This window comes from Orcinus orca, chromosome 13, assembly GCF_937001465.1.
Source record: "Orcinus orca chromosome 13, mOrcOrc1.1, whole genome shotgun sequence".
Lineage (NCBI taxonomy): Eukaryota > Metazoa > Chordata > Mammalia > Artiodactyla > Delphinidae > Orcinus > Orcinus orca.
The window spans coordinates 9,797,452-9,816,489 of NC_064571.1; the positions used below are offsets into that span (position 1 = coordinate 9,797,452).

General features: G+C 59.4%; 1 protein-coding gene across 4 annotated transcripts; it reads right to left on the bottom strand.

Annotated features, from left to right (window-relative positions):
• Positions 1 to 377: 377 nt before the first annotated feature.
• On the bottom strand, positions 378 to 18,957 carry PROM2 (prominin 2). Of its 4 annotated transcripts, none has more exons than XM_033401912.2 (24): positions 15,917 to 18,957; positions 15,201 to 15,250; positions 14,567 to 14,769; positions 14,351 to 14,471; positions 13,991 to 14,015; positions 13,677 to 13,766; positions 13,195 to 13,394; positions 12,726 to 12,800; positions 11,823 to 11,886; positions 11,419 to 11,578; positions 10,948 to 11,100; positions 9,890 to 10,013; positions 9,248 to 9,339; positions 9,036 to 9,120; positions 6,172 to 6,318; positions 5,607 to 5,678; positions 4,877 to 4,969; positions 4,688 to 4,741; positions 4,324 to 4,404; positions 4,033 to 4,101; positions 3,312 to 3,401; positions 3,005 to 3,111; positions 2,580 to 2,654; positions 378 to 2,320 (listed from the first exon to the last, which is right to left on the bottom strand). In XM_033401912.2, the coding sequence occupies exons 1-23, from the start codon at positions 16,158 to 16,160 to the stop codon at positions 2,591 to 2,593; spliced, it is 2,463 nt and encodes an 820-aa protein (XP_033257803.1). In that variant the 5' UTR covers positions 16,161 to 18,957; the 3' UTR covers positions 378 to 2,320; positions 2,580 to 2,590. The 4 variants fall into 4 exon arrangements, with proteins under 4 accessions (XP_033257803.1, XP_033257802.1, XP_033257801.1 ...); XM_033401911.2 differs by having other exon boundaries at positions 2,584 to 2,654; positions 13,991 to 14,054; XM_033401910.2 differs by having other exon boundaries at positions 13,991 to 14,054.
• Between the last annotated feature and the right edge of the window lie 81 nt (positions 18,958 to 19,038).

Sequence of the window (19,038 nt, forward strand, 5' to 3'; positions counted from 1 at the left end):
TGCCTCAAATTATTTCTACAGGTTTTCATATGAAATGTGTGGCACTTGGGCTTCCCTGGTGGCGCAGTGGTTGAGAGTCCGCCTGCCGATGCAGGGGACGCGGGTTCATGCCCCAGTCCGGGAGGATCCCGCATGCTGTGAAGCGGCTGGGCCCGTGAGCCATGGCCGCTGAGCCTGCATGTCCAGAGCCTGTGCCCCGCAATGGGAGAGGCCACAGCAGTGAGAGGCCTGCAAACCACAAAAAAAAAAAAAAGAAAAAAGAAAAAAAAACAAAGTGTGGCACTCAATTTTTGCCAAGTATGTGAGGAGACAAGACAATACTAACAAAAACCAAGAGAAACAACAGACACTGGAAACAGACTCACAGAGGCTCCATATTAGGGAGTTATTGAACTTTAAAATAACCATACTTGTTTGCTCAGATACATAAAAGGTAAGATAGGCAACTTTGATAGAGAACTAGAAATGATTTTTTAATCATTTTCTAGTTCTATTTTTATCCCATCAATCTCATTCTTAAAATGCAGGGTGCTTCAGTTCCCCACACAGAGCAACATGAAAAGCAAGCCAAGAATCCTCTGGGAAAAGCCCAGAAGAGGCAATTGTGCTACACTCAAGGATGCTGGTCTGAGAGTGTGCGTGCCATAGTGACCATACATTGTGTAGGCACCATCCCAATTTCTAGTAGCAAATTTGTTGCTGGTTTGTAAGATGCAACTAAACATAGACACCCTCTGAAACTCAGCAGACTCTAATCTTGAAGGGCTTTGCTCCTTTGAAGAGGGACCCATCTCCCTCTTCGCTTGTATCTGCCCAGACCCAGCTCTGCCCCCGGCCCAGAGCAGTCATGGCAAAAAAAAAAAAAAAAAAAAAAAGCAGCATTTGAGTATCTGTTTTGTGCCAGGCCCCTGCCAAGGGATTTCCACACATTGTCACATTATTCACAACCCTAGGAGGTGGCTATGACTATTTTCCCCATTTTATAGGTGGAAAAACTGAGGTCTAGGGGACCCATGGATCATGTTCAAGGTGCCCTGGTTACCAAACGTTAGAGCCAGGTGTGAACCCAAGTCTGCCTGCTCTCAGTGTGGGCCCCACTCCCCACCTGCTGATTACTGGGGGGACCCCTGGATGCCTGTGGTCAGAGGAGGCCTTGGATTCTCTCCACAAACACTCACTAAGCGCCAACCCCATCCAGGGCCCTACCTGGGAGAGCGGAAGGATCCAAGGCCAAGACTTAGCCAGGTGAGAACACTTTAATGGATCCGTCCTGTCCACCTCTTCTCTCCCCTCCTCCTCCCCATTTCTGGAACTCAGGGTCCAGCATGCAGGGAGGGCACAGGGATGGACTAGGGGTGATGCCCAGTCAGGGGCATAGGATAGAAGAGGTAAGGGCCACAGTGCCAAATCCTCTTGTGGCCACCAGATCTCTCCTGGAAAGCTGGGTGGTGACTGTCGAAGAGGCTACCTTCTCGGGAGCTGAGGGGGAGCCCCTGCTCCAGCCCACATCCCAGGTCCCTTCTTAGGGAGTCAGTGCTCCCTAAGGCGAGGGACAGCAGTGTGACTTCCAGCCCAAGGTGCAGACGGGGGGCTCAGCCTTCACACGGGCCTCCCACACCCCCTGGGGGCCAGACATCCAGGCCGGGGTCTGTGGAGGGTCCCACCCCCTGAGCAGCAGAGGGCTCAGGGGCCACGAGGCAGAGCCTGCAGCCGGCCCGGGCCCAGGCCATGGTGGCCCCTGGCCTGCTTGGTGGCAGGAGGGGTCCCTGTGGCCGACAGGTAGTAAGGGGACAGGTAAAGAGGGGACAAAGGGGGGGAAAGGGCTTCCCTGGGGGGAGGGAGTGAGGGCTGGGGAGGGGACAGAGTGAAGTGGGGCAAGTGGGGGGTCAGAGGAGAGGAGGAAAAGGGGCAAGGTGTGGGAGGCATGGGCAGGGGGAGGGGCAGATGGGACAGAGTGGGGCTGGCCAGGGCCTCTGTCCTGCCCAAGGGGCTGAAGAGGAGGTTCCACTAGGTGGAGAACAGGCTCTTCCTGGAGCTAATATATTGCAGCAAGGAGGATGAGGGAGACACACCTGGAGGAACCTGTTTGCTCTGAGATTCAACAGAAGGTAAGTGTGTTTTTGAGCATGAATGAAGGGGTCGTGAGCAGAAAGGGGTGCAAAGGGAGTAGCAAGATGGGCTCAGGTAACTGGAATTGGGGGACAATCCAGGCCTGGATGCCAGCCTGGGCTCTGGTGGCAAAAGCGACAGAAATCCTCTGGTCCAGGCAAAGTCAGCAGGGAAGGCAGGCAGCCCCATGCATCACCTTGCGTCCATATCCCTGTTGTGGATTAAGAACAAACAGGGGAGGGGGAGGGGAGGGGGAAGGGAAGGGAAGGGAGGGGAGGGGAGGGGAGGGGAGGGGAGGGGAGGGGAGGGGAGGGGAGGGAGGGGAGGAGCTGAGCTCAGGCCTATCAGTCCCAGCCAAGTCCCAGAACCTTCCTGCTCTCCTGGGCCCTGGAGACCCCAGAACCCAAACCCTTCCCTTCCCTTCTCAGCCCCACCCTTGGCACCAAGGAGTAAAGCAGGGGGAAACTCACTCACTGCGGTCCTAGAGCTTCAGGGAGGTGACACGGGGGATGTGGAAGGGCTGAGTGTCCTCAGAGCTGCTGGCGCTGCAGCATCACAGGGAGTGAGTGAGTGAGGCCCCCAGGCCCAGGCCCTCAGCCCCGACACAGCAACAAGCCCAGAGCCCGGAATTTCCTGCCTCAGAAGCTCTTCAGGGGTAGCAAGGGTGCCCAAAAGTTAGGTCTGGTGGATGTGTTGCAGCAAGAAGGATTCAGGGTAGACACATGGAAGAACTTTCTGGCCCTGGAGCTCCTCAGACTGTGTGACTTCAGGGTTAGGCGTAAGCCTCCCCTGCCTGGAGGTCTCAAGATGGCGTGCAGCAGGGGCCGGGCCCAGCAGCCGGAAGGGCTCCTGCCTGGGCCCCTGCTGCACCCCACAGGCCTGGCAGCCTCCTCACCTGAGGCGTTTCCCGATGGGATGGAAGTATCTGGAGGTCTTGACAGCGAAGATGACGCTGGGGATCAGGAAGAAGGCGCACCAGCCCAGGCAGAACCAGAAGGCGTTCTGGAGCAGAGGAGGTGAGGTCAGCGCACTGCGTCTGGGCACCCCCAGTCCCCCCGCTGACTCAGTGTGGGGCACGGGGACGCATTCTCAGAGCTGAGGGAAAGGGCGGGGGTGTAGGCCCAGGGCAGGGCCCCGCTCACGCTGCCCCTCCCGTGGGGGCCTCCACATCCACGAGCCCTGATGGGCTGGGGGGCACTCACCCAGGGGTCAGCCACCATGTCACACAGGATCACACGGCCATTGTCCAGGGCTGTGGAGAGGGGCTGGCAGGTGGCGATGCGCTGAGTCACCTGTGGTGTCAACGTGAGGCAGGTACATGCAGACACACCCAGACCCAACCTCAGAGGGAGGTTGACAGGGACACAGACAGGCCCAGGGACACAGTGGGGAGCCACTGCACAGCTGTACACAGACACACGGATGTGGCAACACAGCGAAGGGAGGACACACTGCCATCAGCTCATCGCTCACCTCCTGCCTTTCCCACCCTGTTCACCAGCCTGGGTTAAGCCCCTACTGTGTGCCCAGAGCTGTTCTCTAAGTCACACTCTCACTGGGAGGCAACACGTGTGCACACACACACAATGCACTGCACACACGTACATACTTGCACACACACATACTCGCACACGCATGTACACATGTACACATGTAACCCTGACACACTCAGGGTTAAGCGAGACCCCTGCCAGTCCAGTGTGGGTGGTAGACAGCCCGGTCCACGCTCAGGCCTCAGAGAAGGGCTATGGCAGAGTTTGGGGGATGGGCAGAACCCAGCCAGCCAGATGCCAGGTTTGGGAGTTTGGGTTCAATCCTGAAGGCCTAGGGCACCCCCAGGGGCTCTCAGGGGGCAGAGGAGGTCGAACAGCTGGTACCGCTGGAAGCTTGCCTGAGGCCAGGAGGGTCTGAGCCCACACTCACCTCCTCTCTCACCCAGGCCACGTACTGGGAGAAGTAGCCCATCTCCCGGGTCAGGAAACACTCAGTTTCCTGCAGGGAAGAGAGGAGCCCTGGGCTGGTCGGAGGCCCAGGGCCAGCACCCCTGCCCCCCATGCCTGGCACCATCAGGACAGGCCAAGCTGGCTTTCCTGGGAGCCACGGTGAGGCGGCAGGGCTGGAGAATCCTGGGGTGGGAGCCCTGCGAGCCTTAACCCTTCAACTCACCTCTGACTCTGAAGCCACCCCCCAGCCCTGCCCCATCCTCCCACTCACATTCTTCAGTATACGGGTGGCCCAGGTAGGCAGCTCTCCTTTCAGGTGAGTGACTCTGTCCAGGACATCTGAGGTCTCCAGCTGGGGGAGAGGAGAGGGGCTCGGTCAGGGAACAGCCACTCATTCACTCATCCATTCATTAACTCAACGTACGACACACAACATACTCACCTTGGGGTGGGCGGTGTTAGGCCCTAAGGACAGAGGACACATATGGCGGTCCTCAAGGATCTTCCCACCCCACCCTCAACTTCCAGTGGGCCTGGGTAGAGCAGGTGAGGTCCCAAGCCAGCTGGGCCCGCACGTTCTTGCTCCCTCTGCTGCCCACCTGCTCCCCCCCACCCCATCCATCCCCAGCAGCCACCTGGAGAAGTGGGGCAGAGGATGCCAGGGCATGGACACTGAGGTTGAGCTTAGCCTGTGAAAAAGAGATCAGGGCTGGTCAGGGGAAGGAACTGGTAGGAGGGAGGGTTCCCAGCATCCCTCTCCTCCTCCTTGCCCCCTGCCTGCATCTCCTCTCCAGGTCCCAGACTCCCTGAGCCTCCAGACTTACCACAAGCCTCTGCTGGAGGAGGAGCTTCTCCTGATGGAGGTTTCTGAGCCCCTGGGCCTCCTTCTGCAGCTGCTGCGCCAGCACAGTATTGCCCTGAGGGGAGACATATCAGAATGGCACTCTGCCCGGGCCGAGACAGGCTTTGACGACAAATCCTTCACCAAACCGTTCAACCAGACATATTGGAGGGATGTGGAAAGCGCTGGAATCAGAGGTTGGCCTCAGAGGCAGAAAACTGAGGCCTCCTTAAGTTCCTTGGCCAGATCTGGGTTTGGGGGCCTGAGCCCAAGTTCCAGGTCCGGCCCTAGCTTGCTCTGCGCATCGTGGGGGGTAGGGGAGGGGTGTCTATGAGATGTCTTGAAGAGAACTTTTTAAACTCTCTATATTTATAAATACAAAGTGCTACTTTTCCCAGTACACTTGAAGCTTCTAGAGGCAACTGTCATGATATCTGATCCGTCGAGCTGTCCTCACAGCGTCTGTCCCGGCAGATTCCACAAGCGGTGTGCACCTAGCGGTGCTTGCCCAGCTGTGCGATGTCAGACCACATCTGACGTCATCTGATTGTAGCATCTGATGCTACAGAACCCTTCACCCCAGCTGGGGGTCCAGAGTCTCAGCCCTCAGTGACAGGGGCCCTCAGTCCCCTCCCCAATCCAGGCACTCCCACCCCATCCCCCCTCCCAGGCCCCTGGCTCCAGCCTGCCAGGAGTCTATGCTCCCTTCTCACTTGGGTCTGGGCCAGTCCCTCCAGCTCCTGGGCCAGCTTCTCCACGCTGATGTTCACCACAGGCTTCTGAATCTGGAGACGGACAGGAGAGGCCAAGAGGGGATGAACCCCGGCTCCCCCAGCCCCAGAATTCCCAGTCTTTGCAAAAGCACCCACACCAGCTGAGTCTATCGTGACACATCAGTCACAGTGGGTTTGACCTGAAATTGTGAAACATATGAGACACTTTCCATTAGGAAAGAAAAAACAATGAGGCGCCCTCTGGTGTAACCCAACGGAGAGGTGACGTCCCACCAGCATTCGCCACAGCAGTGGGTTCAGGACCACGGACAGCAACACACGCTGTTGGGTGGAGGCGCATTCATTCTCGCCCAGCCCAGGTGCTGGCAGCTGGGACACATGGTCTGGAGACACCCCCGGCAGAAGAGGCCCCAGGGACATGTGGAGGGGGAGGGGTCCAGGGACGGTGGAGGGCCAAGACAAGGTGAGACAGCTCCCCGACCCCCAGCTCCTCTGCGGGCCCCTCTGCTCTGCCGTGGTCTGGCCTGAGGCGCCCACTGCTGACCTCAACAAGGAAGCCTGGGTAGTGGATGCTCTCGATCCCACTGCTCTGCAGCGCCTCCAGGTCCTGGCGGGCGGCTGGGCTCAGCAGGTCCAGATTCTTCACGTCCACTTTGAGCTTATGCAACTCCTGCTGCAGCTTGGCAGTGTACTGGGAGGGAGGGAGGAGGGTGGAGCCGTGCTCTGTGGGTGAGCCAGGACCCCACAGCTGCTATCCTAAGTGAGGGGTCAGCAGGCCCTCAGGGCCCTCCTTCTGGATATCCAGGGCCCCTACCCTGGACACTCCCAGCCCCAGACAGGCTCCCAGCAGGCCTCTGCTCCCCACCCATCCCCAACTCCACCTTACCCCCACCGAGACCCAGCTCTCTTCCAGCGCCTATCTGGCTACTGGACAGCAGCACAGACCTTCCCAGGCCACACAGAAGAAAAAGAGCTTCCCCGGCCCATCTTTATCACATCACCTTGTGTTAAGGTCTTCACAGCACCTGTGTGCTATTTACTTATCTGGGTACTAGTTTACTGCCATCAGCTCCACGAGAACCGCACCTCATCTGCCCACTCTACCAAACCCTCAGCGTCTAGAGCAGAGGCTCTTACGTGGTGGGGCTGTACAAATTTGTCGAATGTGTAAAAATGAGTGAATGAATGAATGAGTGAATAGACCCAATCACATTTCTAAGACAGAGCACAGTTTAAAAAGGGACTCGAGCCTGGAGGGGTGGGATAGGGAGGGTGGGAGGGAGGGAGACGCAAGAGGGAAGAGATATGGGAACATATGTATATGTATAACTGATTCACTTTGTTATAAAGCAGAAACTAACACACCATTGTAAAGTAATTTTACCCCAATAAAGGTGTTAAAAAAATAAAAAAATAAATAATAAATAAATAAAAATAAAAAGGGACTCGAGGGCTTCCCTGGTGGCGCAGTGGTTGAGAGTCCGCCTGCCGATGCAGGGGACACGGGTTTGTGACCCGGTCCGGGAAGATCCCACATGCCGCGGAGCAGCTGGGCCCGTGAGCCATGGCTGCTGAGCCTGCGCGTCCAGAGCCTGTGCTCCGCAACGGGAGAGGCCACAACAGTGAGAGGCCCGCGTACCGCAAAAAAAAAAAAAAAAAAAAAAAAAAGGGACTCGAGGGCTTCCCTGGTGGCGCAGTGGTTGAGAGTCCACCTGCCGATGAAGGGGACACGGGTTCGTGCCTTGGTCCGGGAAGATCCCACGTGCGGCGGAGTGGCTGGGCCCGTGAGCCATGGCCGCTGAGCCTGCGCGTCCGGAGCCTGTGCTCCGCAACGGGAGAGGCCACAGCAGTGAGAGGCCCACGTACCGCAAAAAAAAAGGGACTCGACATTTTCCAACCATTGCTGGGAGAGATTTAAAGGGCATGAAATTCAGCCCCAGTGTTTCACAGGTGAGAGGCTGAAGACAGGGCGGAGCCTCAGAGTACGGAGCCCAGCTCAGCTCACCTCTCGCCATCCCTCACTGCCTTCCCCAGGGGGAGAAAAGACCCATCCTCTCAGAGGCAGGGGTCTTGGAGCAGCATTTCAGGCACCAGTAACACACAGGTAAAGGAGATGTCTCAAGGTGGGCAGTGTCCTCGTGGTGCCTGGGAAAGCACACCTTGTCTTAATTATCTCTGCATCATCAGCTCACTATTATCTCCTTCGAGGACAAGTTCTCCTAAGGTCACATTTGGTTTGTTGCCAGATGGCCCCCAAGGACTGCCCAGTCCCTCTGGACCTGAAGCCCTATCTGTCCAGACTCTTCTGTGACCTGGACCCCTCCCTTCCCTGGACCAGGGCTGAGAGCCCTCCCCTTTCAGCCAGCAGAGCACAGGGCCTCCTCTGCTCAGGCCCCCTGCTGCAGCCCTCTGTGGCCAGCCTTCACCCTGTGGCCTTGCACCAGGGCAGTGCCGGCTCAGTGGACCTCTCTTCTGATTAGAGACGCTGAAAGAGGAGACGGCTATGGTATTAAGGAAACTGCCCCAGGTTATAGTTTAAGGCGTGGAGTTGGGACTGAAATCTGGACCACTTGGCTATGCTAGCCTGCGGACTAGGTGCAGGTGGTGGGTTCAAGAGGAGTTGGAAGGTTTCTGGAGACCAGGCAGAATCAGGAGGTAGCAGTTTAGGAGGGGTGGGGGAGAAGCAGGTGGGAGAAATGTGGTTTTCCCAGGATATGCTTGGGAAGGGCTCCTGGCGGACCCTGGGAGCCAAGGCAGCTCTCCTCCCACCTCATTTAGGTGTGAAGAGAGGAAAGGAGGGGGTGTTTTACAGCTTCTGTGCACCCTTAGGAGAACCACGTTCTCAAAGTACGTCTCCTCTCATGAAGGAGCACTTCCTTTTCTTTGTTCTAGAACTGTCTCTTGCCAGTGTGAGTAAATCTCTCCAGTTCTACATAGCAAGTTCTGACAAAGTCCAGTGGTTAGGGAACAGGCTGTGGGGAGCCCTCCTCCAGTGGTACCCAACTTCATCACCATCGTTTTCACTGTCACACTCCCTCGCCAACCTCCGCGCTCCCACTGCAGCATCCAAACCGATGCCTGTCCTCAGTCAGGACACACACCCTAGTCCTCTCACTCACTGTCACCGCCCTGTCCGGCCTCAACCTTACCTGTGTTCAGCTCTTCCGGGAGCGCAGTGCTCAGAGCTGGTCAGAGCCTCCAGGCATTCGCGCACTCACCCATACGCTCTGGAAGCTGCCCTGGGCTCTAGCCCTGGGCCAGGTCCTGAGCTTGCACCCGGGTCCTCTGCCCCTGAGGCGCCTCAACTGCTCTTGTAGACTTCTCAGGTTCAAGGAGATGGTCCCTCCAGCAAGGCAAGACCAGAAGAGGGGGATCTGCAGGAATGTGTGTTCCAGAAGGTTCTCTCACCTCGCTGATATCCAGGTGCTTCTCCAGGTCATAGGAGTCATTGAGCTGCAGGACCGTCCAGAGCGCAGCCCCTTGCTTGCACTGCCTGCGGAGGAATGACAGGCATCAGAGATGAGAGGAGGGCGGGCAGGTGGGGGCTGACGTCATCCTAATGGGATGCCCGCCCCAGCCCCTCCGCACACCCCGGCCCCCAGCCCAGACTCCCCGCTCACTGATAGGCCAGGAGGACGCTGAGGTTCTTCTTCAGGCCAAGAAGTTGGGACAAGTTCATGGATGACGGCAAGCTCCCCGGAGTGTCTGCAAACTGGGGATGGGACACAGAGGAACGGGCCTGGAGCGGGGAGTGGGGGGGCAAGGCCACCCAGCTTCCCAGGGCCTAGTCCCACGTTGCCCTGGCACAGCAGAGACCACAACCCTGGGACTCCAGCCCACACCTGCCTCTAACTCAGATCACTCCAGGGCCCTAAATCCTGGCAGGGACCCTCCCCGTGACTCTCCAGGAGGGTGGCCGGCCTGTCTTCAGCAGAGGACCCAGGCCAGCATCTCGGCTCACCTGCTCAGTGCAACAGGGAACAAGGATCCCCAATTCCAAGACTCAGTGTTAGGAGGGCAGAGGGCCTCAGGTCTGGGGGCCATCCTTCGAGGTCCCTGCCTGGGGCCTGGGCAGCCTTCCGGGGACTCACTGGCTCTTTTCTCTCACTGGTGGTTTTCCATCTCTTTCCTTGGCCATCTCCATCATTCCTCCTGTCTCTCTCTCCCTTCTAACCCCTCGGGCTCCTACTTCCTTCTAAACCTCCTGCTCTGCCCACAGCTCTCTCCTCGTCCCTCTGGGCCCCAGAGCGGGGCAGGCCCACCTCATAGAGCTCCCCGCTCTCCCAGCTCCGGCACACCAGGGTCTGCACGTTGCCGCCCAGCAGGAAGGTGGCGAAGACAAGGAGGATGAGGGGCGCGGCGAAGAGGAAGCTGAAGCCCACACCCCTGGGGAAGGCAGAGGGACAGGCTTGAGACAGGAGGGAGGATGCCCTGGACCGTGCGCTCCATCCCCATCTCCATCCCGGGGCCAGCATGGTCAGTGGGTCAGCCCTGGGGCAGGAGAGAGGACTCAGAACTGCTCACCGGCCCCACCTCATCCTCCCCCATCCCCACTCTACCGCTGCTGCCCTGGCTGGCCCTGGCAGCCTAGAGGAGAGCACAGCTGTTCTGCTCAAAGAGCCAGGGCTGCTGGCCTCTGGGCTGAGGACACATGGAGGTGACCAGCTCCAGGGCTCAGCCTCAACGGGGCCACCTGGCATGGCCAGCCATGACCCACCAGCAGAGGCAGCAACCTACAGCATCTGAGTAGGACCTGTGCCACTGACCAAGGCTTCTTTGTGAGACAGGCGTGGCCCCATGCCAGGATTTGAGGCTTGGAGAGTGAAACATGGGCTGGATTTCACTCACCCCTTTGGCCAGGCACCTTTATACAGTGACCCTCCTGCACAACTGAATGTGGCAGCCCTGGCCTTAGAGACTATCTAGTTCAGGGCTGGCAAACAGATTCTACCTCTGGTGCCACCTCCTAATGGTAGTGCTGCCTGGACACTGGGTTAAGCAGGATTCTGAGGCTGTATCTGGGCTCAGAGAGAAAAGGTGCCCATTAATTATTAAAGTTGCCACTGGTGTGGGAAGGGGAAGTGCTTCTTATTTGCATTCCTGCTCTAGGCCAACCCTTTTATACAAACTGAGGCCCAGGTGGGTTATAATTTGCCCAGGGCCACCCAGCAAGTCAGCCCAGAGCCAGACCACAGCTCAGTCTCTTGATCCCCAGGACTCGCTCCTGCAGCTACACCAGAAGCTGTCCATGGGCATGAGAGGAATGTGCCAGCCCGGGGGCAGGGGGAGAGACCCTCCCCCTCTCCCCAGCCCTTCTTACACCATGAGGAAGCGGGCTCCAGCCTTGCCCTTGGCTTCCGAGTGGCTGGGGTCTTCCCTGTTACAGAGCCCCCAGATGCCCAGGTTGAGGCTCAGCAGGTTACAGACCACCACAAGCAGGACCACAGAGCACAGCAGGCAGCCCACCATCCACCTGCCACAGAGAAGGTGGGACGTCACGGAAAGGGCAGTAGTGGGCACAGGAGGGGCTGGTGGAGGACCTAGTGGCTGGGTGGGGCCACTACCCCAAGGCTGAGGTTTTAGAAGTGTGACTTCCCACAGGGTCCCCAGGCTCAGATCCCCAGGGCACACAGCAAAGGTGGGGACACGGAGGCCCAACGAGAGAGGGGTCTTGGCTTAAATAGAGGCGGAGACTTAGTATAAGGAGGGTTGATGAGGGCTGGAAATTGCTTCCAGGGTGGCTGAGAAGCTGAGCTGCCCATTCCACCCACGCCCACGGGTTCCCAGGCACCTGTATTTCTCATATCTCTGCACCTCCTTCAGGTAGGGGCGGCTGCACTGTTCCATCTCCTCCAGTGCTTGGCTCCAGCGAGAAGCCGCCTCCCAGCCTGGGAACGCTTCGACCAGTGTCCTTAGCTCTCTAGGCTGCTGGGCCACCACCTTCTTCAGCTCTGCCCAAAGCAGCAGGGGCTTATGGGATGGGGAAGACCCCCAGGGGCCCAGGGAGGAGATGGCTGGACAGGAAGAACATCTGGGATGCACAGAGATGGTTCACTCTCTGTCCAGGTCCAGCCAAGAGGACAGCCTGCACCTTCCCCACCCCACTACCCCACTCCTTTCTCAACAAGCCTCGTCAGTAGGGCTGGGTTGGGGGGCATCCTAGGCAGCCAGCCTGGCCCCTGGGCGGGGCCTCACCTCTGATCACGTCGGCCGTCTGCAAGGTAGCCAGAGCCGGGAGGGCGTTGAAGGTACTGTTCTCCTGCCGGAAGCAAATGCATCTGTGCCTCCTGCTGTCCGCCCGGGTGTCCTAGCTTGGGGGACCCCTGCATGCCAGGTCCACTGGGAGAGCATCCCCCCTCGGTGCTCCCAGACCAGGAAATCAGGAAACAGGCTTCCCTTTGCTCTCTTAGTCAGTGCCTTCTTCTCCCCTCCCTCAGCCTGGCCTGACTCAATTCCCCCAAACATTGCTCCTTTCTGTCCCCGCCCCTCTTGCTTAGGCTGTTGCAGTAGACTCCTAGCCATCCTCTCATCTCTCCCAGCCACTCTGCACAGGACCACCAGGGCTATTTCCCTGAAGTCCAGCTCCAGTCTATTCTTCCAGCCTCAGGCCCTATTTCCCTCCTCCTGGAACACTCTGCTCTAGTTACCCAGCATGACTGACTCACCGTTTCCCCAACCCCGGCATTTTCCAGGCCCTGGGTCACAGGCGCTGACTCATGCTGCACCTTTTCCCACAGCCCGTCTCCACCCAGGAGAGCCCGCCTGTCGTCTGGGGCTCAGCTTGTGTGCTCGCTCCTTGGCCATCCCCAGACCCCAGCTCCTGAGGGTCCTAGCTCTTCCTTCTGAGCTCCAGGCTTGCCTCCCCCACCAGACCCCGTGCACACAAGGACCAGCATCGCGAGCCTCCAGCCCAGGGCGTCACGGGGTAGGCGAGGCCCTGATGTGACCCAAGTCTTAGGTTCAACTGGGTTCCCACCCCAAAAGAGAAAAACTGAGGCCCCTCACATTTGAGTTCCCAGCCAGGTTGCGAGGAAGTCGGGTAGACTGGGGCAGGCACTCACCTCCTGGACCATCGGGTAGACTGGGGCGGGCACTCACCTCCTGGACCATGCTGGAGAAGCTGGCCTCTGGGACGCCTTTCAGCCGATGCAGGGCTTCATCCACAGAGGGCACCTGAAATGGTTTGAGGAGCTTCTTATGACAAAGTCCACAGAGAGGCCTGGGAGGGGTCCTTGGGGAAGGATGGGGGCAGAGGCCTCTGAATACTGTGTCCTCGTGTGCAAGATGGGGACCACCACAGCCTCGAAGGCCCTGGGTGGCAGTGAGAACTCAAGAAGCAAAGTCACACGAGGCTCACGGCACAGCGCGTGGCCCAGGGAAGCTCTCACTCCACTGCCAGGATGACCATCGTTAACTCTGGGTGCGTGGAGAGGGCAGGGGCAGCCCAGGGAAAGGGATCAGGAGTCCGCTTCAGGAAACAGCCGGAACAGAGGCTGCCCAGGGATTCCTGGGGCAGCAGGCAGAGCAGCCCCTTTCACCCCAAGGGGCCTCAGGCCTGGGCCTGCACCTGGCTGAAGTCAGCTCCCAGCTCCAAGGCGTGGGCTCTGTCCAGGGCCTCTGCACAGCCCCGGCAGCTGGGCTCCTGCAGCAGGGCCAGGAGGTGCTCCCGGTGCCCCTGGACAGCCGGCGCCAGGGCCTGCTGCCCCTCCTGAAGTTCCACGGAGGTGGCGTTCAGGGCTCGGAGGTGGTCCACGGAGACCTGCAGGGCTGCGAGACCCACATTTGGACTGAGTGGTCTCCACTGCTACAGCATCCTTGGAGACCTTGCAGGAGGCAGAACATCTTTCCCTCCCAAACCCAGGGGACTGGTGGTCCTTAATCTCTGTAGTTATAATGGAAACTGCCCTGGGGCACGTTAAGCCAGGAGTGGGCAAAGGTGCCACAAGGGATCCTAGGATAAAGCCGTGAGAAAGTCAGGGGCGGGACCGCGGACAGTGTAAGAAATGCAGGGCTGGGCGAGGGCGGGGCCTGCCCCCCAGCGACACTCACCCTGGCCCAGGCTGAGCACAGAGGCCAGGACCTCATACACGGTGCTCCGGAGCTGCGTGTGGATCGTGTTCCCAATGCTCCCGTGGACACCTGGAGCGTGCAGGGCAGTCTGCAGGGCTGGCCCCCAGGAGACTAGGGGCCTCCCCCCCCAACCATCCTCCTCCCCTGGGTTCCGGAGGGTGGTCTTGCGGCAGAGCGGCCGCCGTGCTCCCCAGCTGGACCCTATCCCCGCCTCTGCGAGGGTGTTCCCAGGTGGAGCCCGGGATGAGGGGATGAGAGGCCTCCCCAAGGCAGGCCTGAGCTGGAATCCTCACCATTCAGTTCCTCCAAGACTTGCTCCTGAGGAAGGGAAAACTGCTGTGCCACGGCCTGCAGCTCCTAGGCAAACACAGGGCCGCGAGGCTGCTCCTTCCTGTCCCTGGACACCCCGGCTCCTGGCCCTTCCCCAGCCCTTATTCCCCCACTACCCGCCACAACTGGGCGTCTGTCCTGAGAATACCATGGGTACTGTCATGGATTACAGGGACTCTCCAGCAGGGGGCAGTCAGGTGCGTGCTGGAAGGGGGCACCCTCTCTAATGCGCAGGCTACGCACGAATTTGCAGGACCTACCCTGCTCTGTCCCGCCCACGGCTGGCGCTCATGGGGGCACGTGTGGGGTTACTTGGTGCTCACCTGGGGGACATCGGAGACCAGGCCCCGGAGGCTGAGCAGAGTCTCCGGCAGGGCCTTGGCACTGGGGCCCATCTGCTCATGCGTGCGCTGGTTGGTGACAAAGGCAGTGACCACGCCGATCCTGCAGGGATGGGGGAAGAGCAAGGGGCTGGCTGGATGCCTGTGGACACCTTGGGCCTCAGCCCACGCCTCCCGCCTGACCTGGGCGCCCCTCACAGCAGTACGAGGGTGGTCAGCAGCAGGAAGGCCATGAGGGTGCCTCGCTCGCAGGCCATCGTCTTGTGCTCCATCTTCACTCGGCCACCACAGGGCCGGCGGCAGCGGCAGCAACAAAAGCAGAGCCCAGCGGCGGGTACCACCAGGAGGTAGAGGCCGGTGATCACGGCACACACCACGTAGCCTGCCTCATACTGCACCACCTGGGCAGGGCAGCAAGGCATGAGGGGCTGTCCTGATCCTGCCATCCCAGCCCTCTCCCGCCTGACTCTAGAGGGAAACCCAAGGGGAGGGAGGCACACTCGGGGGCGGGGCGGCGGGGGCACTATGCACACATCTCGCATCTCCTTTAACTCTTGTGAGGGGCACCGTGTTACCATCCTACAAACAAAGGACACTGAAGTCCAGAGAGGCTAGGGCTCCCTGCAAACCTCACAGCCGCTGAAGGGCAGAGCCGTGGTTAGAAATCAGGTCCGCGGACTGCAGTGCTCACGGAAAAGGGGAAGGGATGCCAGAAACCCCACCCTGGGGCACACCCAGCAAGTGGGCTGAGCCGACGAGGCCCTTCCCCTTCTCCGGTCCCTCGTGCTCACCGCTGAACGCCTTCCCCCGGCAGCGCCCCCCGGCCGCTCACCTCATCCGCCTTCACGGAGGATGGCTCATTCAGCAAGGCCTTTATCAGCTCTAGGAAAAGAGTCAAGCTGGGTCTGGGGGCAGTGACTGCCCTGCCCCTGCGTCCACCCCCGCTGCCAGGCAAAGGTAGGCTCTCCGAAGGGTGTCCTCCCACCACCTCGGCACCCTCGGAGAAGGCAGTGTCACCACAGCCCGGAGCCCTCGTGCCTCAGCCGGGCTACAGGAGGCTGTGTCTGCAGGGAAGCCTGGCTCCCCCCTCCTCCTGCGCCCCCCAGGTAGGCCCTGCAGCGGGGAAGCCGGCAGCCCGGTTAAAAGCAGAGAAGGGGCCTGGCCTAGCAGCAGCCCTTCCCCTAAGAGGCAGGCGACGGGCTGGGAGCTGTCCTGCTGCCCATCCTGGTCCTCACAGCCAGCACGGCACCACCAGACCCAGAGAAAAAGCTCAACCCGCTGCTGGAGAACTTTGCCTGTAACTTCCTCTACCTTAGGACAGAGAAACCGCGGCTCAGAGAGGGAAAGGGGCTTGCCAAGGTCACACAGGAAGGTGATGCCCTGGGTGCCCGGGCCTTCTGGGGAGGAAGATGGGGCTGGGGAGTGCTGGGGACCCTGCCCTCCAAGTGCCTGCCGACGGTGGGTGCGCCCCTCGGTGGAGAGGAGATTAGGGTGCAGAGTGGGGACCCAATACCCGCCGAGGCCCGCCCGGGGGAGGGACGCACTCACCGGCGGGGAAGGGGTTGAGCTGCACCATGGAGAGGAAGCGGCGCACGGTGCCGTAGAGGGGGTCCAGGGGCCCCGGCGCGCGGACGCGAGGGGCCAGCCAGCGGGTCTTGGCCGCCGGGGCGAACGCCAGGCGCTCCGCCGGGCCGAGGGCCCCGCAGTCCGCCGCGCCCACCCGCCGCAGGGCCAGGGCCAGGGCCAGCCCCAGGCCCAGCAGGGCCGCCAGGAGGCCGGGCGCACGCACCATGGGGTCGGCCGGTGGGCTGCGGGCCGGGCGGACGGGGCTCAGGCGGCCGAGAGTGCGGGCCGCGCACGGGGCTGGCCGTGCATCCTTCACCAGCCTCCGTCCCGCTGCTCTCGAAACCGGCCCGACAGGTTTGGGCTACCTGGGCACCCGCCGGAGCGCGGCCGGGGCAGGGGCGGAGGCCTGGGCTGGGGGTGGGGTTTGTGGGGTGGGGGGCAGGGCCTGGTCCGGACCCGCTCCCAGCGGCCTGGGGTGGGAGCCTGGGCGCCCTCTCCCCTACCCAGATGCTTCTGGGAGGGCTGCCTCCGGAGCTGGGTGGGGAAGGCACCTCAGTACCTCTGGGTTATCTAGGATGGCCCAATTTCAACTATTACATCCTGCGCCCAGACGCAGCCGCCAAATCTGGGGCCTGGGAAAACAACCACCCCGTGAAAGTCTGGCCCGGAGTGCGGCCAGACTCCGCTGGGGCCTGCTCTGTTTCCTAGGGTCATGCCTGCGCCCATGCCAGGTCATTCTGGAGCACAGAGGCCACAGGGCTTTGTCCAGAGCGGCTCTCTGAAGGGCCACTGAGACGGGCACAATCCTTTGGAAGAGTGAATCCCAGCAAAGCTGTGCCCAGCAATGTCCCATCCAGTCATCAGCTGAAAGAACTATCAGGAATATACCCAGAGATGAAGTGAGAGAGTGGCCTGGACATATAGACACTACCAAATATGAAATCGATAGCTAGTGGGAAGCAGCCGCATAGCACAGGGAGATCAGCTCAGTGCTTTGTGACCACCTAGAGGGGTGGGATAGGGAGGGTGGGAGGGAGACGCAGAGGGAGGAGATATGGGGTTATATGTACATGTATAGCTGATGCACTTTGTTATAAAGCAGAAACTAACACACCATTGTAAAGCAATTCTACTCCAATAAAGATGTTAAAAAAAAAACAGAAAAGAATATGCCCAGAGATGTGTCTGCACAGGCCTCTGTTTTGTCAGTGGCTGTAAGCCCAGTACCCAGAGGGTGCCTGTAGCTGAGCAGTCGGGGAAAATATTGCTAAATGGATGGAAGATGATCCTGGCAACGTTATTCATGATACAGGAAGCAGCCCCGATGGCACTACCGTGAAAAAATTGGTGAAATGACCACCTCACACACTGGGCTGTCATTAAAGAAAATGATGGGGAAATGGCTCTTTTGCCCTGAACGATGCTCGCAGCGCACTAACAAGTGTGAACAGCTGATGACAAATGGCTGAATACACGGAGTGAAGGCATAAAACGATGATCATCTCCGGGTGGAATCACGGGCAATTTTTAATTCTCTTCTGCTCATCTGTGCTTCCTAATGTGTGTGCAACAAACATGCGTTACTTGTGTTCAAAGAAGTATTAGAAGTTTGTGAGTTTCCACAGCAGCCCCCATGGGAGCCCTGGAGGGAGAGGCTGGGCCTGTCCCTGCATCCCCCCAGCTCAGCCCTGGTCTGCGGGGTGTGTGAGGGGCACAGGGGTCTTTGGCTGCTCACGGGAGTCTGCAGTAGGGAAGTGATTTAAGTGTAAGTCACAGCTGGGCCTGCGGCAGAGTGCCCACGCTTCCCACTGCTGCCCCCACAGTTTGCTCAGAGCTGGGGGATAAGAGTACACAGTTGTGGAAGGAAGAGTCCAGTTAATAACGGGGTGCAGACAGGAATCGGAACCTCATCAAAGGGTGACTCAGAGATGAGGGTCACGGCTGCAGTGGGGAATGGGCTGGGGGTGCCCTAGTTCCTCAGGTCCAGGGCAGGGGGTGCAGTCCAGGGCCAGCACTGACCCCTGGAGCCCAACCTCAGTCACGGGGGAAGGCCCCTGACCCCTCCCCCCTCTGACTGTGCTGAAAAGCTAAACGCAGGCCGTACCCACCCCTCACCCTTCCCATGTGACTCACCTGAGCTCAGCAGCTGTGCTGGGGGGTGTCTTGGCCTCCCGGAAGCTGCCGTCAGGAAGGCCTGGTCTCCCCACAGCCTGCCTGCCCCTCTTCGCTCTCCTCCTCCAATGTGAGCTGTCAGAAGGAATGACTCCCCTGGCCATCACTTTCTATCAATAACGAGTCCCGCCACCAGCAGCATGGCAATAGCCCTTTCCCAAGTTGATATAATCCACCTTGGTGATTTAGTAAATGCCATTTAGGCTTTTTTGTATTTTCTGACTTGGGTGCACCCCAGAGAGTGTAGGAGAGTTGAGGTCCCAGCCTCCTGGGGAGGATTAGGAACCCTTGGAGCTTTGGGAAATAAGCAGCCCAGGCCCCCACGTCCTGTCTCCCCGCCAGACTCTTCTCAGCTGTTGTAATTAAGGCAATCAGTCGCTACTGCTCTTGTTTTCCTGTGTCTCTAGTAAAAGCGCTGCACTTTGAAGATAAGCGTTCACCCAAGAAAAAAACAAAACGTACCAAGCCTCTTTTCTAGCATAGGGCCAGGAGGGTTGATAAAGATACTGAATCTGCCTATTTGATAGGTGGACAAAGTGAGGCATCGAAGAAGGGATTTTCCCGAGGCAGGGGCCAAGCCAAGAGCCTCCTTCCTGAGCCAGATCCTGATGGAACAATCTATCATCAAGCTGGCTGGTCAGCCTGAGTCTCCTCCCCTCCCCCAGCCCTAACTGGGAGAGCAGGTGGGGCTCAGGGGTCAGCCCTGGGTGCTGGGCAGAGGAGGAGATGAAATTGCTGCTAGAATTGAATTCCTTGGAGGAACAGACCGAGCAGACTGTGTGGGGCCGGGCCCCTCGGCAGCGGGGATACCCCTGCAGCAGCCTCTAAGGGCATGGGGCTGGCAGGCAGCAGGGCTGGAGGGCTTCCAGATGTCGGGAAGGGGGTCCAAAGGAGGTTCTGTCCTGCGCACTCCTTTTAGTCATGCCTTTCTG